Raw genomic sequence first — 26,085 nt, 5'->3', positions numbered from 1 at the left:
TGTGGTTCTGTCAGTGTGATCATGTGATGTATCTGAGCCCAGGAATGTGTCAATAAAGTTTCCCCTTCCTGGGACAATGAATTCACGGTGTTCTTATTTCAATTTCCAGGAGTGTATATAATTCTGTGTGTATATTTGTGTTTTTTTGTGTGTCTATCGACCTGCCAGCGCTTTTGTTTGGTAAGTCTCATCATCTTTCTTTTTATATATATATATATATATATATATATATATATATATATATATATATATATATATATAGAGAGAGAGAGAGAGAGAGAGGGAAACATTCCAAACATTCCACGTAGGAAAAATATATCTAAAAACAAAGATGATGTGACATAAACATTCCACGTAGGAAAAATATATCCAAAAACAAAGATGATGTGACTTACCAAATGAAAGTGCTGGCAGGTCAACAGACACACAAACAAACACAAACATACATACAAAATTCAAGCTTTCGCAACAAACTGTTGCCTCATCAGGAAAGAGGGAAGGAGAGGGAAAGACAAAAGGATGTGGGTTTTGAGGGAGAGGGTAAGGAGTCATTCCAATCCCGGGAGCGGAAAGACTTACCTTAGGGGGAAAAAAGGACGGGTATACACTCGCACACACACACATATCCATCCACACATATACAGACACAAGCATATATATATATATATATATATATATATATATATATATATATATATATATATATATATATATTGTATTGAAAAATTGAACAAAATAATAGGCATGGGTATTAGTGTAAGTGGAGAGTACTTTGATGGGGTTGAAGGTCTGTGCTTAAAATGTCAATAAATGAGTTTTAAAAAAAAGTTTGATTTACCTCCTCATTCTGTTAGTTCCCTTTAACATATCTTACCCAATCATAAAGACCACTCATCTTTTCCCTATAAGTTAATGTTTCTCCTACCATTTCCAGCACAAAAGCATTTTTTGCTGCCTGTATTGCTGCCAGAAGTTTTCTCCTTATTTATGTTAAATGAACCCTGTTCCCAGTCCCTTTTTTGACTCTGTTGTGTTCTCTACAGCATTTTCTTTTTAATCTTCACTTGTTTTTTTATAATATGCTGGCAGTGTCTTCTTCATATTTTTCCTTTTCAGTACTCAGTGTAACTTTTTTCACTGTTAACTGCCAACAGTTTCTTTATGTAGCACATTTTCTATGATATTAAGGTTATTTACCTGTAACATCCACGATGAGCTGCACCTGAGTAACACAGGGTATCCTTCAATAATGTGGATAAGAAAGTATGTGCTCCATGTGACAAGAGGAGAGCCACCATTTCAGCATGACCACTAGCTACTGACACCTATAACAACAATGTATTTTCACTTGTGATTAGAAATGAAAAATTTATTATTAATATATAATCATCAATAAGGAAGATAGTTTGCCAACATATTTAATCATGTAATTGTGCAAGAGCTCATTGAATGATCATAGAAGGAAAATACAGTTTATCAACATTACTTATTACACTTATTCCTTAACAGTGTACTGAAAACTTTGTCGTGTTCTTACATAAGTTTTGTTCATAAACAAATACAAATTACACATTTAAAAAAAATCTTGTTGATTTGTTACAGTATTCTTGCCTGCTTCAGAAATAGACCCTTACAAAAGTTTTCTGAGCAGTCCAAGTTCCATTCTATTATATGCATATCATAGAGGTTTTCTTCTTATTGACATACATACATATACCATGAAGTGCTACTCACTGCCACCAGTTTTTCTTTCATAAGGATGATTGAAAAAACAATGGGCCACAGATCAGCATCGTTACAAATTTCAGCATCAAGAGTAGTGAAATAAAAATCAAGTGAGGTTCAGAAGGAGGAGGGAAGTACCAGCAGAAGTAAAGCTGTGAGTGCAGATTGTGCATTATGCTTGGATAGCTCAGGTGGTAGAACACTTGCCCACAAAAGATACAAGTCCAAAGTTAGAGACCCAGTCTCATACACAGTTCTAACCTACTGGAAACTCTCAGATTTTAAAAACTTTATTAGTGACTGGGTGCTGCAAATAATTCAGTAATAGTACCGCAGAAAATCTTGATAATGTTGCTTTGGTAGGGGGGTAAGAACAGTGTGCACATTTATGACATGTAAAATTCATCTGATACAGCTGTATATAAAGGCCAATGAATTGTTTTTACAGGAATGGGTTCCAAATTGGAACTAGTGTCAACAGTAGTAGCTTAGTTGAAAAGCTTGCAAAAAGTAAGTGTTTCTTGTCACAGTCAGAAAGACAAACACATTATAAGCTCAAGGAAGTTCTGCTCTTAAAAATTTCATTTGCATGTAGGTAAATTCTTAAGTGTTGTAGATAATATGTTTTCCACTGACAGCAAAGAGCAACAACAAATTTCAGCTAGACACAGTTAAGATACTCTTATCATTAATTTCTGGTAAATATGAAACAATGCATGAACTATTTCCAACTCGTTGAAACCAAATATCAAATTAAAATGAAATTAACTTTAATGGTAAAGAAAGTGGCCTGTTTAACAAAGGTTATAAACAAAATATAAAGTGAATGGTTTGATATAATGATGTAAAAGAACCGATTGTCTGTAATAGGCTCCTAAGGGTGATAAAATCAGTAAAAAACAATATTCATGAACAGGAGCACAGTAGTCAATATTTGTTATGATAACAGTAGATTACAAGAACATGAAAATACAACAGTTTCAAGTAGGTTCCATTTGTCACCAAGTATGTGACACACACAATTAGTACAATAATCTTACATTAAAGCTCAGTCTACTTAATTGTGCTAAAGGAATTGGTGAATTACATGATGATGAAGAACGTGTGTTAGGAGTCCTACATTTGCTGATAATGATGTCAGGTCTCTTCCTGGCTTCCATAATACAATACCACCAATCTCTGTACAATCTATGCAGGTTGATAAAGTCACACAGTGGTAACCAGTAACAATACAACCTGATATCAACATAATTAATGGAACTCCTAACCCCACCTTGCTCCCCCAAGCAATTGCTTTACTGTACCATTAAGTAGGTTGATTATCACTTTTCATTAATCAAATAATTTTGTACACCACATGCCTGATGATAAGAACAAACACAAAACATATCATATTTTCAAATTGTTACAACATTAAGTTATGATAACCTCATTTGACTTGTGTGGCACAATTAATAAGTAATTCTGTAATTAATACATGTTCCTAATGCTCACATTCAGTCACCATGGCTGAACATAAAATTAATTCTGTCACTTTGTTTGCAATATTACAGTTGGTAACTACCTGTAAAGGAGTAAGTGTGCACTTATCCTCACTGAGACGAGCACCACCCTCAACATTAGCACCACGTTCCAACAACAACCGTGCTATATTACAGTCACCCTGGAGAGCAGCATATGTGAGGGCAGTCCAGTGTTGCGTCTCTGCGTGCACTGCTGGACAGTTAGTGGAACCATGAGGAGGTGTCTCAATGTCAGGATCTGCTCCTGCATCCAGCAAATTACGTACACATGTTTCATCATGGGCTATAACTGCTATCATGAGAGGAGTCATTCCATGCTCATTCACACTGTTCAGTTTCTGTAAGTAAGAAATTATGATATTTTATTATGTGTTCAAATGTCTCAACTTTACTGAAATAAAGTGCCTTGCATTAAAAGGTTAGGAAGCACTTCAGTAAGATTCCAGAATTGAAGATTACGGCATATACTAAAACAGACAGCTAGGCAATACAGAGAGAAAACAACATACGCAACTAAACCTAGTTTAAAATATAATAAGAAATTATCTCCAAAAATTCATTACCAAACATTACAACAATCAAATCCACAGGAAACAAATTAAATATTTTGGGCTTTGCTTCCAAATGTTACCTTTTGATGGAATAATTCATGTCACATTCATATGAGGCAGTACAAATTGGCTGTTTGTCAGTGACTCACCTCTATTAAGATGACAGTGTTTATACTAGGTCTATGGCACAAACAATGGCAACAACTTGGCTCCTAAAGATTTAACATATGACAAAAATTATGACAGAATATCCACAGAGTGCAGATTCTGTAATGCATGTAAACAAAAAAGATAGATACCTAATGCGAAGTTCTTGCATGAAGTATGCATGAAAGTCAGTGATGAGCCAGCCATTAGGCAGAAGGTATGTCCTTGCATTTTCAGAAGGCAAAAAGAAGAAGAAGCCTTATTAGATTGAGCCTGAACTTGTGACGAAGCAAGCTGGGATATTTTTACTTCCCCTCTTGTTTTGCCATCTGCCTCCTTAAAATTCATGTCTTCAATTTCAACTAATTACCACTAACATACGTGAATATTATCTGCATTTCCATAAAAGAAAAATGTTGGCCCTCAGTTTTAAGGAATATAACACCAGATCAAATTTAGTACTTAGTTTTATGTATGTAATTGATTTTCTAATTTATTTTGACTATTCCTAGTTAGTATTTTTCATTATAGGGTGAAATCAGTAATTGTTTTGTAACTTAAATTCTATTGTTGACTTGCAAACAAATATCAATTCTGTAATAATTATAAAGATTTGGGGGAACAACTAATTGTATTCTTAAAGCATCTATTTGGCTCTATTTGGAAACATGTTAGCAAAGCTAGTCCTTGACTGATTTCAAAGTAATCAACAGTTTTGTCGAAAGTATTGTTTGCAAAACTATATTTATTAATTACATGATTTAAACAAATAATTCAGCTTAACCCTTGTAGTAGAAAAACTGTTAACAAGAACCAATTTTTCAATGTATTCAGTTAATCGAATGAGTTAAGTTTTAATTGTAATTCTGTAAATTAAACATTGAACAATGTGATGTTTCAGTACCTATTATTGTGATAATATACATAGGCCCAATTTTTGGTGAGGAAACAGTCAGTCCACAGTTGAGTTTCAGACGAGGAACTGTGTTGGTTAGAACGACAACTATTAATGAGGCTTATGTAAAGTTAAACAACAGTGCACTGGCCATATTAAATGTGTATGTGGGGGGTTGTGAAAAGTGAAAATAAACATCTGTGAAATGCAACTGTGCACCTGTCGGCTACATTATTTACCATAGTCAGTGTCCAAATTTCAAACCCCATTTTTCAGCCAGTGTAGCAATGCAGTACATCAACACTGAGGACAACAAACAAAGAAAATAAAGCAGGAAAACTGCAACATGCTTCAGATGTTAATTATTCTCCACATGTTGCGGTTTGCCTGCTTTATTTTCTTCATTCGTTGTCCTCGGTGTTGACGTACTGCGTTGCTACACTTGCTGAAAAATGGGATTTGTAATTGGACACTGACTACAGTAAATAATGTAGCCGACATGTGCACAGCTGCGTTTCACAGATGTTTACTTTCACTTTTCACAACCTCCCCATGCACCCATTTAATATGGCCAGTGCACTGATGTTTAACTTTACATAAGCTTCATTAATAGTTTGCAGGCGAACATCCACATACTGCTAGAATAGTTTACTGTTGTACATGTACGAGCAGTAAAAGCCTAACCACACAGTTCACAGCCTTTCCATTAAATTGAACAGTCACTGTCATTGCTTTAACACATGGCCTATTGGTGTAACACTTATTTCACTGTTAAGTTGATGATTTGTTGTTGTTCTAACCAACACAGTTCCTCATCTGAAACTCAGCTGCGGACTGACTGTTTCCTCACCAAAAATCGGGCCCATATATATCATCACAATAATAGGTACTGAAACGTCACACTATTTGATGTTTAATTTACAGAAATTACAATTAAAACTTAACTCATTCGATTAACTGAATACATCGAAAAATTGGTTGTTTTTAACAGTTTCTTCTACTACTGAGGGTTAAGCCAAATTATCTGTTTAAATCATGAAATTAACAAATATAGTTATGCAAACAATACTTTTGACAAAACTGTTAATTACTTTGAAATTAATCAAGAACTGGCTTGGATAACATGTTTTCAAATAGAGCCAAACAGATACTTTAAGAACACAATTAGTTGTTCCTCCAAATGTTTATAATTATTACAGAATTGATATTTGTTTCTAACTCAACAATAGAATTTAAGTTACCAAACAATTACTGATTTCGCCCTGTACTGAAAGATAATAAAGATAATAACTAGGAATACTCAAAATAAATTAGAAAATCAATTACATACATAAAACTAAGCATGAAATTAGATCTGGTGTTATATTCTTTAAAACTGAGGGCCAAGGTTTCTCTTTCATGGAAATGCAGATAATATTCATGTATGTTAATGGTAATTAATTAAAACTGAAAAAATGAATTTTAAGGAGGCAGATGACAAAACAAGAGGGGAAGTCAAAATATCCCAGCTTGATTCATCACAAACTATAAGCATTACATCTACACCATGTGTCTTTGACTTGTTTGGCACCATCTGGGAAGTCATGGATATTGCAGAGTTCTACAAATGGATATAAGAATGCAACATTTAATTTTTATGATCAACTTTCCCGTAGTATAAATGATATTAAAATCTTTTTTGGTACTAAGATGACAAAGCAGCAACACAGAAGCACTCTGTTTTGAGACTACCAGATGTTAACAGGTAAGATGGAGTTTTTCCTGATCTGCAATATAATGTTACTAATGCCTCTTTCAGCAGTTCAATTAATTTGAGAAATTATTCATTTCACAGTGTAGTCCAGAAAGCCAGTCTTCTTCAGTTCAAGCTTAATTTAGATTCCTACATTAATTCTATTGCACTTTTGTATAAGAAGTGATTTATCCTGTCAGCTGGAGTATTAAACAGTTGTCGGCACAAGGAAAAGGACATAGGTAATTTAACTCATTAACTTCAGTTACAAATAGTTAGATAACAGAGCAATTCAAGTTTAATCTTCAGCAGATTCTGTTGGTAGTTCAAAGATATCATTCGTGCAATAATACATTGAGCTGTGCTATTGCACATGGAATTATAGCTGAACAGACTTCCTAAATATTGAATTCTAGTTAGAATTAATTTATGCATTTTACTGAATTCTAATTAGAATGAAAGTATGGCTTTTGCTGGTAACACATTTGTTCATGCTGTGTTGGTGCTAACTACAGATTACTTTAAAATTAAATAATCTGAACACGTCTTGAGTAGTGCTTTACAAAATCAACAAATATTATTTTAAGAGATTGAGGATCATGGCTTTTTTCACCGCAAGGTTCAGGCTTGATAATTGAACAGTGAATCTATGCAAGCAAATAAACTTCAATGATTAATTTTTATGTTGTTCAAATATACTCAATACGAGATAAAACAAGAAGAAGAATATTATTTTTGAGAATAGTTTAGCTTATTAAATGTTGAAAGTGAACTGTCTGCTGCATTTTATGCATGTACTGGAAATGCTCTGATTCTTCATGCTGTCTCTGAACTACAAATAAATGATAAATAGATACTCCTTGCAGTCTTATGATCATGCACTGTAATTAATCATTTATGTTTCTGAACAAACAAACTGTATTTACACATAGGTGGCACAGTGGCTAACACACGGGACACACATTTGGAGGATGGTAGTTCACACCCACATACGGCCATCGAGATTTAGGTTTTCGGTGATTTCCCTAAATCACTCCAGGCAAATGCTGGAATAGCTCCTTTGAAAGGGCATGGGCTTCTTCTTTTCCAACCCCTCACACAATCGGAGCTTGTGCTTCATCTCTAATGACCTCGATGTCAATGGGATGTTAAACCTAATCTTCCTTCCTTTTCCTTTGTATTTAGACATGATATTTGGTGACCCCAAGTTTCCGAATCATATGCCATAATGGTCACATCACATGCCAGAATGATAAAACACAATTTTTTGTGTCAACCTTGCCACACAGAACCATTTCTGAACAACCACATCTTGCAATCAATGCCTATGATGACAAATGTACAGAAACCTGCAAGCACTGACTTACCAGTAGCAAATGTGAGCATTAGTCTGATAATCCAGTGTTGTGGTTTGCCCAATTTGAGAGTCAGTTTGTCTTTGCCCACATCACTTCAGACAAAACTAAGTATAGTCACATCATAGCTGCACTTAATGAGCTAATGTCTATGGAAGTACAAGACATTCTTGCTTAACCATCAAGAACTGAGAAATACAGCTCTGTCAAGCATGTACTTGTAATGTGCTTGTCACAGACAGAAGCTAAGCAACTTGAAAAATTGGTCCACACTGAAGAAATCAGTGACTGTAACCATCTCAACTACTTCATCGTCTTTGCACTCTTGCAGGCAATGCAATTAGTGATGATATTCTGCAGAATACATGGTTTCCACGATTGCCTCTGGATGCACAGGAAACACTCTCAGCTTGCACTGGTGACCTCGATGCTTCTGCTCAAACTGCTGACCAAATGGTTGAGATATATCAATTGATGGGCATCACAACTGTGACCACCAGAACAGAGACTTCTCTGGAAGCACTGCAAGCTCAAGTAACTGAACTACTTAAATAAGTCGTGGCCCTATGAACACTGCAGTCCTCATGTGCGATAGTGAGGCTTTTCCAGCAGAAAATGGTGTTTGTCCACAGGGGAGAATATCTCTGATGTTACAAAAAAATTAGCGTTGCAGCTTGGCAGTGTTGATTAATCTTTGAGAAGGGAAATGATGCTGGGAATTGGTAGCAATGGTGTCTTGATTTCAAACTGGACAGCTATTGACTGTTTATAACAGAGTACTCCACCAAGCTACAATTTTTTATTGATACAGGAGCTGATCTCTCAGTTAAACCTTCTCCCCATCTTCCATGACAGAATACTGATGGTAGTTAGCTGCATACTGCAAATGGATCTTCTGACATGTCTTACAGCTACATCAACTTACATCTAAATTTCAATGTTCAATCTGGGTTCATATGGAGATTCATTGTTGTTGATGTACTGTATGAGTGTTGGAGAGGATTTCTTATCATTGTACAGCCTCTTCCAACATTTTTGTAATCAACATGTGCCTGATTCTACCACACAGTTATCTAGACTTGGGCACCTATACAATGACAAACATGTTGACTTCAAGGTGATGGTGGGTGATTCATCATACAATGACCTGATTCATCAGTTCCCTGAAATCACCTGCACATCACATACTCCAATACTGGTAAGGCACTCAACGGTACATCATACTGTCACCTCACCAACACCACAATTTCCTGGACAGTTTAAGGTCTGCACAGGCATGACAATGCTGCTAAAGAACACTGTTGTCACAATAAATGGTACAGGCTTATGGTGGCTGAACACCAGGCCAGGAAAGAAAGCCCTGCAAGAGGAAATGAAAACACATCATGCAAGACAGTCTACAGGAAAGCAGAAAGTCTGAAACTGTATAGAGATGTGTACAGGGGTAAGCATAACAAATAGCAGTTGTGGCTGGCTGATGACAAATCACATGGATACATCATACGACAACGTGGTGCAAGGCGAGGTCCACAGTGGCTGAACTCAACATCAGAACTGCCCTGCTGACAGGTAAACAATTCCATCAGCATGTCTTCCCCCGCAAGTTGTCTGCACTATTCTGCTATAATAACAAACATCAGTTCACCTGCCTACATCGTGGGAACTAAACATGGCCTTGTCGTCTGCGTCCAGGAGAACTAAAGACCACAAAGCAAGAGTTCTCTCTCAAGCTAGCATGAGGGATCTGTCGTGCTTAAAATAGTAGTTGGGCCTCTCCACTCCATATTATCTCTAACAAGAGTAATGGGTGGCACCCCTGTGGTGATCATCGTCACCTTAATGCCAGAATGATACCTGATTGTTATCCTGTGCCACATATTGAAGACCTTGCTAAGCACATTCATGGTAAGATTGTTTTATCCATGATGTACCTTATGCGTGCTTTTCATCATATACAAAATGCACTGGAAGGCATAGTGAAAATCACTGTTTGAACTCCCTTCAGACTTCATAAATTTGTCTGAATACCGTTCAGGCTGTGCTACACTTCCCAGATTTCCCAGCACTTCATGGCTGAAGTAACTAGAGACTTTCTTTTATGTCTACATTGATGACCTACCAAGAACATTATTTAGTGACTGACCCATAAAAAAATGTATCTTCGGAATAAAAGAAGTAAAATTCTTAAGATACCTTATCAATGCATGAGAAATCTTGCCCCCACAAGCCAGAGTGGAGGTTATTTCTTAGTTTCCCCAGCCACTAGAATACAAGAATTACACCATTTCTTGGGCTTGACAGACTTTTATTGACATTTAGTGTGCAATCATTCATTGTTGTTAGCACCACTCAATGAAATGCCTCAGCATCCAGACTGTGGTCATGTGTGTTTGTGTGTGTGTGTGTGTGTGTGTGTGTGTTTGTTTTGTCTATTTCTAATGAAGACCTTGTTGGCCGAAAGCTCACTTCCTGACAGTCTTTCTGGTGTGCCTATCTGCGACTCAGCATCTCCGCTATATGATGAGTAGCAACTATCCTCTTCATAATATTGTTACATTTCATCCTGTATTTTCCATTTCTTGAAATGCAAAAAGGTTTGCATAAATGTGGAGACTTGCTACATTGGACTGTTGAAGAAAAAGCATCTTTGGCCAGAGTGAAAGCTGCTATTGCAGAGGCTGTATTGTTAGCTCATCCTCTTCCTGACACACCTCTTGCAGTTATGGTGGACACATCACCAACTGCAACTGGAAGTGTTTTACAACATGTGCAACATGACTGGCAACCTCTAATTTTCTCTGGGAAAAAATTATCACTTTCATGGGAAAACTGCTCAACGTACCATCATGAGCTCTATGTGGCATATGCTACAATCAAAAAGTTTAGGTACATGCCTGAAGGTAGACATTTTATGCTTCTCACAGACCATAAGATCCTTGTGTTTGGTTTCTGCCAGACAAGGCGCCACCATGCCACTTGCATCATTTGGACTTCATCGTGCAATTTTCTATGGATATTTAACATGTTGATGGTAAACAGAATGTGCCAGCAGATGTACTATCTCAAAATAACTCCACAGTGAATGAACTTGACTTCATAACACTTGCCAATGTTTAGGAAGGAGACAGCGAATTGAAGGCATGCCTTGAAACTTACAGTTCCGGTGTATTAAAATATTGAACTTCAACATGGTGCTATACTGCAATGTATCAATGCCACAAGTGCAACCTTGCATTAAGGTAGATTTTTGCAAACCAGCTTGTTTCTCTCTTCACATTTTCTCTCACTCAGGAGTATGGGCTACTGTATGATATGTGAAGAAGGAATTTGTTTGGCCAAACACTGAGAATGATGGCAAGGCATTTGTTTGGCAGTGCAACACTCGCCAGTACAACAAAATAATTCGACTTGATACAGCTCTACTTCGTACTTTCATCCCACTAAGCCAATGTTTTGAGCATGTCCACATTGACATCACTGGACCTTTACCACTGACAATGACTGTTTCTGTCATTGATCTGAAATCTAATTTATAAAAGATGCAATGGCAGCAGCTGTAGCTACAACCTTCTTTCGTGAGTAGATCACATGCTTCAGCACTCCTCTCTGCATCATTACCCATCACGGCAAATACACTCCTGGAAATTGAAATTAGAACACCGTGAATTCATTGTCCCAGGAAGGGGAAACTTTATTGACACATTCCTGGGGTCAGATACATCACATGATCACACTGACAGAACCACAGGCACATAGACACAGGCAACAGAGCATGCACAATGTCGGCACTAGTACAGTGTATATCCACCTTTCGCAGCAATGCAGGCTGCTATTCTCCCATGGAGACGATCGTAGAGATGCTGGATGTAGTCCTGTGGAACGGCTTGCCATGCCATTTCCACCTGGCGCCTCAGTTGGACCAGCGTTCGTGCTGGACGTGCAGACCGCGTGAGACGACGCTTCATCCAGTCCCAAACATGCTCAATGGGGGACAGATCCGGAGATCTTGCTGGCCAGGGTAGTTGACTTACACGTTCTAGAGCACGTTGGGTGGCACGGGATACATGCGCACGTGCATTGTCCTGTTGGAACAGCAAGTTCCCTTGCCGGTCTAGGAATGGTAGAACGATGGGTTCGGTGACGGTTTGGATGTACCGTGCACTATTCAGTGTCCCCTCGACGATCACCAGTGGTGTACGGCCAGTGTAGGAGATCGCTCCCCACACCATGATGCCGGGTGTTGGCCCTGTGTGCCTCGGTTGTATGCAGTCCTGATTGTGGCGCTCACCTGCACGGCGCCAAACACGCATACGACCATCATTGGCACCAAGGCAGAAGCGACTCTCATCGCTGAAGACGACACGTCTCCATTCGTCCCTCCATTCACGCCTGTTGCGACACCACTGGAGGCGGGCTGCACGATGTTGGGGCGTGAGCGGAAGACGGCCTAACGGTGTGCGGGACCGTAGCCCAGCTTCATGGAGACGGTTGCGAATGGTCCTCGCCGATACCCCAGGAGCAACAGTGTCCCTAATTTGCTGGGAAGTGGCGGTGCGGTCCCCTACGGCACTGCGTAGGATCCTACGGTCTTGGCGTGCATCCGTGCGTCGCTGCGGTCCGGTCCCAGGTCGACGGGCACGTGCACCTTCCGCCGACCACTGCGACAACATCGATGTACTGTGGAGACCTCACGCCCCACGTGTTGAGCAATTCGGCGGTACGTCCACCCGGCCTCCCGCATGCCCACTATACGCCCTCGCTCAAAGTCCGTCAACTGCACATACGGTTCACGTCCACGCTGTCGCGGCATGCTACCAGTGTTAAAGACTGCGATGGAGCTCCGTATGCCACGGCAAACTGGCTGACACTGACGGCGGCGGTGCACAAATGCTGCGCAGCTAGCGCCATTCGACGGCCAACACCGTGGTTCCTGGTGTGTCCGCTGTGCCGTGCGTGTGATCATTGCTTGTACAGCCCTCTCGCAGTGTCCGGAGCAAGTATGGTGGGTCTGACACACCGGTGTCAATGTGTTCTTTTTTCCATTTCCAGGAGTGTAATTTGAGTCACATCTCTTTAAGCACTATCAGCAATGTCATGCTACAGAGCATTGGACTGGCAGCCTACTAGGCCAACAGCAACTTTCAAAGGAGATCTTAATGTAACAGCAATTGAATTAGTGCATGGACAAATACTTGAACTACCACTAGAGTTGTTTACATCACATCAAATAGTACAAGCCTTTGGCTTGATGCAACATCTTCACTTACAAATCTGTAAGCTCTGTCCTGTTGCTTCAAAAGAACGTTCTACCCAGTGATCATTTGGTTACTGCAAATTACAATCATGTGAAGAGGTTTCTATGCCCCACAATGCGATTCACAAACCTCTCCAACCACCATATGAATGTCCATACATGGTACTGGCATGCCATGACAAAACATTTGGTGTTGATATCAATACCTCGTTCATCAAGATATCCACAACAGATTCAAGCCAGCCTTTACCCCAACTGCGACTTAGACCAGTACAGAGACAGCAGCTAACACCTAGATGCTACCTATGGTGATTCCACAAGGACACTGGACTCATCCAGTCTTCCACTGCCACAGCCTGTGCCACAAAGTAAGCCTAAAATCACAGTTTGTTTCGGGCATTGCATATGTTTCAACCCCAGATATCAAAGACACTTGAAGGGGTGTGAATGGACAGTGAATTGTCTGCTACATCTTATATGTGCAATGTGAACTCTCTGACTCTTTGCACTGCTTCTGAACTACAGACAAATGGTACATGGATATTCCTTGCTGATAATGCACTGCTTACATTATGTTGAACAAATAAATTGTATTTACGCTTGACATAAATATCCAGTTAGTTCTCAGTGTGAAGACTTACTTTATTTGCTGGCAAAAGCTGCAAAGCATGAGGAATAAGATCTGGACGGCCACTGCTTAGCATTTTAAATGCTAAATCTGTTTTCAACTTCCGTACACAGTCTTGCTCATCACAGTGTCTCTTTGAACATACAGCTTCCTCTATTCTGTAATGAAGAAAACAAAAACTGACTGTAATTTGACATGAAACATCCTTGCACTAATGAAATATAACTGTGCATTAAACAAATATGTACTGATAATTAGATTTTAATCTTCAGAGATGCTTTCTGTGGCTTAGGTATTTCAATATGTGCAACGAACAAAGCCTTTTTTAGCCGAAATAAAAAAAAATCTTTATGTATAAGAAATAATTAAAAGTATTAGTGATCAAAATACTGACAGCCGGAGACTTGTGCTTCATTTCTGATCTTGGACTGACCAACTTACCACTAAGAACCAATTTTTAAAAGTATCTGCCATAAGAAAATTATGTGTTCATTCTTAATCAACTGCAGTATCAAGGTTCACTCTGCATTGTATCTCAAACAGTGATCTCTCACATTTTATTGGCATGATAGATTAACGGTGTGCTTTTGGGTGTTCAACTGAGTCACTGTTTCCATTTTATGCACGTTATTTCGATGACCATCCCAGTCATATTCTTCAGGTGCTGTGAGTTGTGCTGTTAAGTGTACTGGCAGCCTGGACTTAACCTAGACAGTGATTACCCATAACACCACAACCCACAGCACCTGAAGAAGGTGGCTGGGTCACTCATCTAAATATTGTGCAAAATTTGAGACAAAAACTTGGCAGACCAACTGGAATACCACCAATAATTAATTATTGGTTATAATAATTATACTGATTGCAACTGTGACAAAGAAATGAGATAAACATGCTATACTCTTCACCAGTAAAAAAGCACAGGAGATAATACAGCTAAGAATCTACTGACAAAAGCTAAATGTCTAAATCAGTTTTTATTTTGGCATTTACTTTTGAACTACTCCTGCCTCAATATAAGTCTGCTAAAAGGTCACTGTAACAATATGGCTTGTAACTGCAGCTCCCATCTCATTCTTTGTGGTTCAGGATGTCCAGTGAAGGAGTCTCTGATTTCAAAATTAAATATCTATAAAAATAAGACTGATAGAAGATGAGTGCAACAAACAGGACATTTATTCTTAAAGTGGTAAGAATTTTATACAAAAGTTTTGAAATAGTCTGAAAATCTACTGCAATCACAATACATAGTGCCTATAAATGGTGCACCATAGCTTAAAGTGACCCTTTACACCACTGAAACATGAAAGGAGCTTAGTGCATCAAAAGACCATTGAAACATGAAAGGAACTTAGTGCATCAAAAGAAGAGCTTGAAATCATCCATTGAATAATGAGTTTTTCTGGCAGAAGACAGTCCTATGGCAGCAAAGTGCAGTTTTCAAACACGATTTAATGTTCTAAAAGGGCCCAATGCAGAAACAATTCACAAGCTCTTCTTCAAATTCCAAATGACAGGCAGCTTTGCTGATGATCTAGCAAGGAATTTTGGCCCTGGCCAAACTGTAGTTACTTGGAAAAGTCACCAAGATTTCTGGAATTATTCAGCAAAATCCAAGGAAATCCATCAGAACAATTGTAACAGAGACTGGTTTGGAGTGTTCCAGGTTGCAAAAAATACTGAGATAGACCCCACATGTGTTTACATTCAAAATCAAAAGCCATCAGGCCATACCTTTTTGCTATTTCCTGATGATATTGTGGTTCATGGAACCAACAGTAAGGAGGTACAAGAACAAACAAACATCTTAAATGAAAAAAAAAAAAAAAAAATCAAGAGATATGGAATGAAATACCGTGTATAGGAAAGGAAGACTATAACAGAAACCAGAGGAGAAAAGACAAGGGACAAACTTAACATTAATGGGCAGGATATTGAAATTGTGGTTAACTTTAAATGCCCAGGTAACCTGATAATGGAAAATGCAAGAATGGAAGCAGAAGTTAACGAAAATCTACAATTGAAAAAAAAGCATTCCGTCTTCAGGCCACAGGTGGCCTACCGGGACCACCCGACCGCCATGTCATCCTCGATGGAGGATGTGGATAGAAGGAGCATGGGGTCAGCACACCACTCTCCCGCTCGTAAGATGGTATTCTTGACCGAAGCCGCTACTATTCGGTCGAGTAGCTCCTCAATTGGCATCACAAGGCTGAGTGCACCCCGAAAAATGGCAACAGCACATGGCGCCCTGGATGGTCACTCATCCAAGTGCCGACCACGCCCGACAGCGCTTAACTTCGGTGATCTCACGGGAACCAGTGTATCCACTGCAGCAAGGCTGTTGCCACAAAATCTACAATTGATAAATACATTTTACCAATATGTGAAGGGATGAGTCGGGGGGAAGAGAGGTGCCTCTGAAGTGTAAGGAAATGCTGTACAAAATGTACTTGACACCTATACTGACATACACATCAGAGACCTAGACAGTTACAAGAAGAGAGGAGAGTAGAATCCAAGGTAGTGAAATGAAATTCTTAAGAAGTACATTAGGGAAAACAAGGAGAGAAATGAAGATATTAGGAACTAAATTCAAGTAGAAAAGCTGAATGAAAGAATTGAAAAGAACAGATTAAAATAGTTTGGAGATGAAAAGAGAATGGAGGATGGAAGAACACCTAAACGAATGATGGAGGCCAAATTTGAGAACAACAGAGAGACCTAGAGCAAGACGTATTGACTCAATAAAGACTAGTTCAAGAAGGAATCTGGACTGGAACAAAGCTGTTATAAAAGAAGAATGGTGGGAAGTCAGGGGGAATTGGAGAACTACCATTAATGTTCCATCCTGGTCTGATGCTTGATAAAGGGGAAACGAAGGTGAGGACAACCAGGCCATACCTGTATGAGCTGTGTGGCAGCAAAGAACTAACTTTTTGAAGCAGATTTCCACCATGATTTAGGATCAAGTATTTGATGTTGGCTGAATCTAGTTCACAGATGAAACACATTTCCACCTGAATCGAGTTGTGAAAAAACAAAATTGACAATTTTGGGGATCCAAAAATTTCATTTGTGTGAAGTGAAACCGCTGTATTCTGCAAAATTTATTGTTTGGGCTGCAGTATGCAGCAGAGGCACCATTCTCTCTTTTTGCATACAAGAATTTATCACTAGTGAACATTATGTTGCAATTTTGGAACAATTTGTCACTCCACAGTTAGCATTGAAGGACTGGACAGGCACAGAGTGGTTCATGCAAACTGGAGGCAGACCAGATCGCACCAAACAGGTGTTCCGCTTTTTTGATGAATACTTTTCAAATAGAGTCATTGCAGTGGAATGTTGCAATTTTACTGGTGCAGGGCTGGATTAGCCTCCATATTCCCCTGATGGGACTCCTTGTGACTAGTTTTTGTGGGGCACATTGAAATACATTGTCTACTGGAACCATCCCACCATGTCGGATGGGCTTGAATTGGCAAATCTATGTGTCATCTGAATCCATTTCCACTGAGACATTACAGGATGAGATCACAAATTTCATTGTTTGTTTGTGCCACCTCCATACTACGAGTGGTGAACATTTCAAAGAGACTGTGATGTGATTGTAAAGACTGCATGCAGAGGACATGTTTAATTATGCACACTGATACTACATGAGCTGCACAGCATACAGCACCATCTATCAGTAGCTTTTCGGACTGTTTAAAAACTTCTGTAAAAAATTCTTAAAGCTTTCATAATAAATGTATCATCTGTTGTATTTGTCTCTTGATCTTAGTTTTTGAGATATTTAATTCTGAAATCAAGGACTCCTTCACTGGACACCCTGTACATTCTGTGTAGTAAACGGAACACAAACATCACTACAAATCTAACAATTCTGCATGACATTAAATAATAGTAATAATAAATGCTTTGAGAAAAATTGATCTCTCACTTGGTTAATAGAAATGTTGCAAACAATTAAAAACATATGCATTTAAGAGGAAAATTAAGCCGTTTCAGTCTTTCATAATTTACAAGTTTTACTTATTGCTAAGCTGAAGGACAGTAAATTGAATAAACTGAATTACTAAATCCAACGTAATTAATAGTGTGACCTGAGAACAATAAAATATGTTAATTCAAGTGATTTTTTACTGTATATATGTTTTACTCATGAGATGATCCTTCACTGAATGTAACTTTGGTTAATCCACAGCAAAGGAACAATAGATGCACAATTATGACAATTTTTACTGTACCATGGAATATAACTTGACCTACAATGGAACATTAAATCTTTACTACTGTTTCTCAGTCTACAGGAACAATAAATGTTATGGGATTGATAACTGTCATCATTTAACAATTTATTTATTTATTTATTCATTCATCCGTAGACAACTTGTGGTGTATGGATGTCATCAACTGTATACATGGAATGAGTATATACATAATAGTACTTCTGGTAGTACATATTTCTATGGTGCAACTTAATCGTTTGTACACAAAACAAATACACACCAATCTTAGTTACAAATAAATATAAATTTACAAATGTATTCTTGCATGGATTACACAAAACAAATACACACCAATCTTAATTACAGATAAATATAAATTTACAAAGGTACTCTTGCATGAATTGAGGTGAACACATGTCATTTACAGTATTCTTTGACAGTATAGTAACATTTATCTGCTAAATAATTTTTTGCAGCTTTCCTAAATGCATGTATTCCAGTTTCAGCTTTGATCTCCTCTGGAAGTCTATTATACATTTTTAATCCATTAAATAATAAACTATTTTGGGTTTTTGTTTTGTTTTTTCGTATGAGATGCAAATGGTGGCAGGATCTAGTCCAGTGTTGGTGTATAGATCTGTTTTGTGTGTACTGGTCAATGTGTTTCTTTATATATATCACAGTCTGAAATATGTATTCACATGGTACTGTCAAGATTCCCATGGTTTTGAATAAATCAGTACAGTGAGCTCTCTTGCTGCTTTTTGTTATTATTCGTACTGCCCTCTTTTGCAGCTTGAAAATTGCTTGTATGTTCTGCACATTTGTACCCCAGAAGGTTATGCCATAACTAATTATTGAATGCACATATGCAAAGTATGTAGTCTTAGCACATGAACTATTACATACTGACATAATTATCCGGAGTGCATAGCAAGCAGTAGCAATTTTCTTTTCTAGTGCTGCAATATGGTCAGTCCAGTTAAGCTGTGAGTCAACATGCATTCCTAGGAATTCACAACTGACAAGCAATTAATAACTGAAATGCTGAGAAATCTGTATGTATTCTGAAACAATTTTATCAAGAGCCAACATAAAACTCAACAACAACAACAGATTTACTAAATCATAATTTTCTCCCTGTGGGAGAAGACTTGTCCTGTACCAGATTTCCTGTACAGATGAACAGCTAATATCATCCTGGATTTTTCACTGTTTGATTTTGCTGAATGGTTTTTCTTCCAACCCATAGCACTGTGTTGTTTTCCTTTGCTATTATTTTCTAACAAATTACTTTACTCAGTATCCGTCCTTTTCTTTCTCTTCTTTTCTGTGTTTCACATGTCAGCTACCAAAGTGTACCACATGTTCTGACTTATAAGCCACACTGTATCAACGATCTCATCCATGCACAACACATGGCTACACTTTCAAATTGATCGCTCTTCCTACATCACTCTAACGTATTTTCGCATGTTATTTTTCATACCTTCCTGTGCTACATGAACTTGTACCATACCCTTACTCTTTCTCCTCTCTTGTTCCAGTTCGCACACACTAACCTCATCTTATGTAGTTACATCTGTTGTCCTCTTTCTTCAGTCCCACATACTGTTCATGTGTTGTTGCTTTAATCATGGAATACCAACAAATGGCTTTACCATGAAACTACCCATCTCAGATGCAACAACTCCTTTCCCAATGACCTCCATCTGTTCAAATTCTTACAATCCTTAAATCTCACCAACCTAGTCCTGCAAAACCATGTAAAACAGGCCCAAACCTGCTTGCAGTACCTCGTCACCATCTGCAAAATTCTTCTTCTGTGCAGTTCCAAATTTCTGTATCTCTTCTCTCACACTGAAACTCTTGCCCTCCAGGAACTAGAGCAGCATGTGCAATGCACCTCAAAAAACTCTCCAACCTATTCAACTGTTACTTCTGCCTTGGACTACCAGTACCTACCACCTCTACAACAGCTTCCAAACTTTCTCCACATCCCCTCATAGCTGACAAACCCTGCCTTGCAGACCAACCATATTTAACACAGCCTCAAAATCTCCCTCCAAGCACCATACAGAATCCAGAACCTAAACAGACCCAAAACACAGTCATGAACCTTTCCTACACAAGCCTTAGTCCCACAAAAGTATCAGCCACTTCTAAAGAACTTACCTTTTGCCCCACTTCCAAATTCAATCATGTTGGACTTGTTAAAGGCCTTCTCTTGGTCCCTACAATACAAACTTTTTCACCACCAACCCTACCAATCAGACTCAATCCAAAACCAATGCTGAAACCTGCCTGACTCAGTTCATTCCTTCAGCCAAGCATGAACCACCCCCACTGCTGCCAAATCACTTCCTGGTAACTTTCCAGAATTTCTTAACCTCGAACCATGCCCCACCATCATTCCTCAAATCCTTCAACATGCAAGCTAACCTTATGTCCACAAAGAGAACTGCAATCTACCACCTAAAAACTGATACCCATTTTATAATCCTACCTGCTGAAAAAGTCACCACTATGATTTTGAGCTGCAAGGATTACCTGACATCCTTCTGCCAGCTGTTAGATCTGTCCATCTGCAAACCCTGCCACGGTGACCCCACTTCAGAAATCCAACACAATCTCTAGTCTCTCTTCAAACTGTTAGGCGGCCCATCCCAGAACCTCTCCCCTGGTTCTGTCTCACTCCTCACTTCTACCATATCCCTCACCCCTACCTTCTACATGTTTCCCGAAATCCATAAACCCAACTTCCCAGGATGTTACGTTGTGACCAGTTACTGTACCCTCACTGAGAGAATCTCTTCTCTTGTAAACTAAAACTTTTAGCCTATTACCACAACGTACGCTCCTATATAAAAGATACCAAGCATTTACTCCAATGACTCTCCACAGTTACTCTTCCTTTATCACATAGTGCCATGTTCATCACTATTGATACACGTCCATTTACACTAACATTCATAATGCCCACGGCCTTGCCGCTACTGAACACTACCTTTCCATATGGCCAACAGATTCCGACCTACAACCTCCTTCCTGGTCACCATGACCAACTGTACCCTCACCCACAATTATTTCATCTTCGAATGGTTCGCCTACAAACAAATTGTGATGTGGCAATGGGCACCTGCATGGCACCATCCTATGCCGAATTATTCATGTGTCATCTAGAGGAATCCTTCTGAAGCACCAAAAATCCCATACCCCTCACCTGGTGCAGATTCATCAATGACATCTTCGTGATCTGGATCATGGGTGAGGGAGGACACCCTATCCACATTCCTGCAGAACCTCAACACCTTCTCCTCCATTCACTTCACCTGGTCTTCCTCAATCCAACATGCAACCTTCTCTTCAGTAACTCTGTCCATATTAAACCCACCCAATAACTCCACTTGGGGAGCTGCTAACCATTCCATACCAAGAAGTTCCTTCTATACAGGCTAGCCATGTGTGGCCATCGCATTTGTAGTGTCAAGCAGTTCTTCTCAAAATATATCAAAGGCCTCACTGAGGCCTTCACAGGCCAAAGTCCCATCATCCAACCAGACAGGAGCATTCCCTTCGTGACTCAGTACCACCCAGGACTGGAGCAACTGAATCACATTTTCCACAATGGTTTTAACTACCTCTCATTGTACCCTGAAATGAGGAATGTTCTAACCACTATCTTTCTCACCCCTCCCACAATAGTATTCCACTGACTACCAAACCTACACAATATCCTCATCCATTCCTATTCCACCCCTGCTCCCATACCCCTTGCCTTATGGCTCACACCCCTGCAACAGACCTAAATGCAAGACCTGATCCACACATCTTCCCACCATCATCACTTACTCCAGTCTGGTCACAAGTATTACCTATTCCACCAAAGGCAGGGCTACCTGTGAAAGCAGTCACAAGCTAAGCTGCAATCCCTGTGCCATGTTCTAACTGGGCATGATAGCAAACAAATTTTCTGTCTGTATGTAGGGCCACTGACAAACTGTGGCCAAGAAACAGCTGGACCAGCCAATTACTAAGCATGCTGTCCAAACATAACATTCTTCACTTCAATGACTGCTTCACTGCCTGTGCCATCTGGATCCTTCCTGCCAACATCAGCTTCTCTGAACTGCACAGGTGGGATCTCTCCCTGCAATATATTCTAAGTTAAGTTCCCATAGCTCCCCTGGGCTCTAGCTAGTCACTGTCCTTCACAGACCTATCCCCTTCCCTGTCCCCACTCCAGCACTACATAGCCTTCTATTCCACAATGCAACGCACCCATAGCTTTCTACTTCTCTCCTTTCCCACTCCTTTGCCTACCCCCTCCCCCCATCAGCCCACATCTAACCTTCCAACATCACCTGTCTGCCCTACCCTCTCCCCACCATGTCACTGTATGTTCCCACAAGCAGCAGTTTACTGTCCCCCTCCCCTATCCTGCTATCCCTTCCCCTCCCTGCCGCAGCCTCCTCCTTATCGGCACCAGCCAGATTGCTTCTCCCATCATGTGTGGTTGCTCTCAGTCTGGCCTTGGCAGATAGAGATAGTGCTTTATATACGAAGTGGAATTCAAAATTTTTGGGACTGGTGCTGCCATCTGGAAAGTAGGAGTAGTAGATCTTTGCACCACTAGGTGTCGAGAGTTGCATATCTGATGAGTCAGCATGCAGAGTGGCATTCAGCTGGGAGGACGTGTTGCGTGTCCACAGTGATTTCCGTAATACTCTGTGTTTGGTATGTGGCAATTTTACAATGGATCCGCGAACAGAACAGTGCATGAGTATCAGATTCTGTGCGAATCTCGGAAAAACCTTGCAATGATTCAACAAGTGTTTGGGGGACAGAGCATGAGCCGTATGCGTATGTTTGAGTGGCATGCTCAGTTCAGGGTGCCGTACAGACATCAAAGACGATGCTCACACTGGAAGGCCCGTTAGCCGCACAACGCCAGACATTGTTGCCAAACTTCAACAATTGGATTGTGTGGATTGACGTCGAACCATTCAAGACCTTGTGGATGAAATGGGTAATGGTTATGGGACATGTCAACAAATGTTGACTGATGAATTGGGCATGCATCATGTCGCCACAAAATTTGTGTCAAGGGTCTTGACTGCCGATCAGAAGGCGCAGCATGTTGAACTGTGCACGGACCTTTGTCAGACCACATATGATGACCAACCTTCTTGTCATGGGTTATCACCAGCAAAAAGAGCTGGATTTACGGTTATGACCCAGAGACAAAGCAAAAATTGTCCCCGTGGAAGAGCCCGGGCTCTCCGACATCCAAAAAAGCGAGACAGGTGAAGAGCAAAGTGAAGAGCATGATCATCATTTTCTTTGATACCAAGGGAATTGTTCACAAAGAATTCATCCCATCCAACCAAACAGTGAATTCCGCGCACTACTGTGACATTTTGCGATGGCTCTGTGAAAATGTGCGGCAATGACGGCCTGTACTTTGGTATCAAGGGAACTGGCTGCCGAATCATGACAGCACGCCCTGTCACATGTCCTTGCTCACCAGGACCTTTTTGCCAAGAAACAACATGGCTGTTGAACCCCACCCACTGTACTCGCCAGATTTGGCACCTTGTGACTTCGCGCTATTCCAAAAACTGAAACTCAAGTTGAAAGGCTGTCAGTTCGACACTCTAGAGAGGATTCAGGAAGCACCGCTGGCAGTGATAAACACCCTCAAAGGAAGGACTTCCAGAAAAGTCTGACAATTCGCAGAAGCGCTGGGACCAGTGTGTACATGCGCATGGGAACTACTTTGAGGGTGATGGTGACCATTAGCCCAAAGGTAAGGTTTTCAACAGATGGCTGCACCAGTCCCAAAAATTTTGGATAGTACCTCGTATGTGTGAGTTATGTTTGTGTGAATAATGTGTGTGTGTGTGTGTGTGTGTGTGTGTGTGTGTGTGTTTTATCTAGTTGAGAAGAACACTTTTTGGCCAAAAGATTATTTGCTTAACAGTATTTTTGTTATGTCTGTCTGCGCCTCAACATCTCCCCTATATAGTGAGTAGCGATCTATCCTTTTAATAATATTGTCCTCATTCCATCCTGGACTTTCCAGTGTTTAATATCATCATAACCTTAATGAAAGCTACTGCCCTCTTATGCCTTGTATTTGATTTCTGCAACAGAAGACATGCTTTGTTGGTGCTGCACGTTTTTGTCATTTTGGCTGAGATAAGTTCACACTGCAGTGTTATTCTTCAGAATGCCAATACAGAAGTTGGCTCAGAAACAGCTAAGTAAAAAATTCGAGCAATTTGCACATTTATTTATATGTGCAAGGCGACTTCAGAATTTTCCTCTGTGTGAGAGTGCATGTGCAAGATTCTGTGTCAATTTGAAATTCTAGATTCGTATATTTTGCTGTTCACATTACTTTTGCATAATCTTTCATTGATTTATCACTACCCTTTCGTTTTGTGATATACATGGTGTTTCCATAAGAGTGTGAAAAAATTTAATAGGACATAGAGGGTGCTCCACTGAACAATATGAGGTAGGGAACCTGGGGTCAGAGAAGCCAACTTAAAGACATAATAGGAATAAAATAACCTTACTCTGCTATTTTGTTGAAAGTCGACATGTTGAGAAACGTGGCTGTTGTACTTAAGGTTTATAATTTATATAAAAAACAGCTACCAGCCACATGTATGGTTTAAAGATAATAAACCTATTAAAACCATACATGTGGCTGGTAGCTGTTTTTTATATAAATTATAAACCTTACTCTGTACTTTTTTATTTACATTAGTTTCAGCTAACTGCAAATACCATCACTGACAAAATTTGTACAGTATTTTACAAAATATGCTGAAACTGATGTTCATCAACCTCAGTGCAAGCATGACATCAGTGAACAAGATTCTAATGCACCCTGACATATATCCCTGGTGTATTTCAAATCACAACACAGACAGCTACATTTCTGGCGACTAATTCCATCTCTGTATCCACTGGAGTCTCATTCACAAGAGACTTTAGATATCGCCATAGGAAATAATCAGGGGGATTCAGGTCAAGTGACCCCACAGGCCATGGAATAGGACCTCCCTTTCCAATCCACTGCTCAGGAAATACAGCATTGAGATGTTTGCAGATATCCACGCTGAAGTGAGGCGATGCACCATCATGTGGTATCCAGATCCTCTCATGAAAAACCAAGGGGACAATGTGAATACGATACAACAGAGCCACCTTATGAACAAGCAAAGTAAACAAAAGCTGCATTATGACTTCCCAGTAATCAGGCTCGTCTCCTTGTTTCCTTGCGGGAAATAAAGAACACACATGTAAATAAATAGCACAGTACACGCAAACTTGTGCAAATAAGCTGAAAAACAGTAATGCTAGACAAAGTGGTAGACAAGTTTCCTTCCATATCTCCTTAAGCTGGCTTCTCCAACCCCAGGTTCCCTACCTCATATTGTTCAGCGAAGCACTCTCTATATTCTGTTACATTTTTGCATGCTCTTATGGGGACACCCTGTATTGTTATCGTCAATTGTAAGGTTACACTTATTTGTGCTCTTTTAAAATGTTTGAGATCAGTAGACATGTCCTCTTTCAAAACACTCAGACTCTAATTTAACTGTATAATTACATGAGAAATGTTATTTTTGAGAATTTTTGGACATTTAAATACCTGTATTTTCTTTAGTTCATTGGTACAGATGTTTTGGATGACCTATTTCATCAGCATTTGTGATTTACAGTTACTGCCAAAAAATATATCATGCTGAACTTTGTTGTAATTTCAATGCAATTAAATGTGCATTTTTTGAGAATTTCGGAAGTTACTGTTGTCCTGTGCATAACCTAATTTGTAGTAAACTGGCATCTGTGATCTAGTTACAGTAGCAGGTATAGCAACTAACTTATCATATTACATCTGGTTTTCCCTTAAAGAGGAGTATATAAATCTATATTTATCATAAATTAATTGTATTTTTGAGTTTGCTAACAACTGTAATTAACCTCAAAAAGGTTTAGGAAACTAGTAATTTTTACCACAGA

General features: G+C 39.5%; 1 protein-coding gene and 1 pseudogene across 4 annotated transcripts in view; both read right to left on the bottom strand.

Annotated features, from left to right (window-relative positions):
* LOC126251924 (ankyrin repeat and BTB/POZ domain-containing protein 2) overlaps positions 1-26,085 on the bottom strand; it is a 671,398-nt gene that overhangs the window by 50,808 nt on the left and 594,505 nt on the right. For all 4 annotated transcript variants that reach the window (XM_049952673.1, XM_049952674.1, XM_049952675.1 and 1 more), the window contains 3 exons: positions 13,824-13,968; positions 3,290-3,586; positions 1,198-1,325 (listed from right to left, as the gene is read on the bottom strand). In XM_049952673.1, the coding sequence (XP_049808630.1) occupies positions 1,198-1,325; positions 3,290-3,586; positions 13,824-13,968 (570 nt within the window). The remainder of the gene's footprint in view (positions 1-1,197; positions 1,326-3,289; positions 3,587-13,823; positions 13,969-26,085) is intronic.
* LOC126253745 (5S ribosomal RNA) lies at positions 16,042-16,159 on the bottom strand (annotated as a pseudogene).

The sequence above is a fragment of the Schistocerca nitens genome, chromosome 4 (assembly GCF_023898315.1).
Source record: "Schistocerca nitens isolate TAMUIC-IGC-003100 chromosome 4, iqSchNite1.1, whole genome shotgun sequence".
NCBI lineage: Eukaryota > Metazoa > Arthropoda > Insecta > Orthoptera > Acrididae > Schistocerca > Schistocerca nitens.
This window is presented reverse-complemented; position numbering and strand designations above follow the sequence as displayed.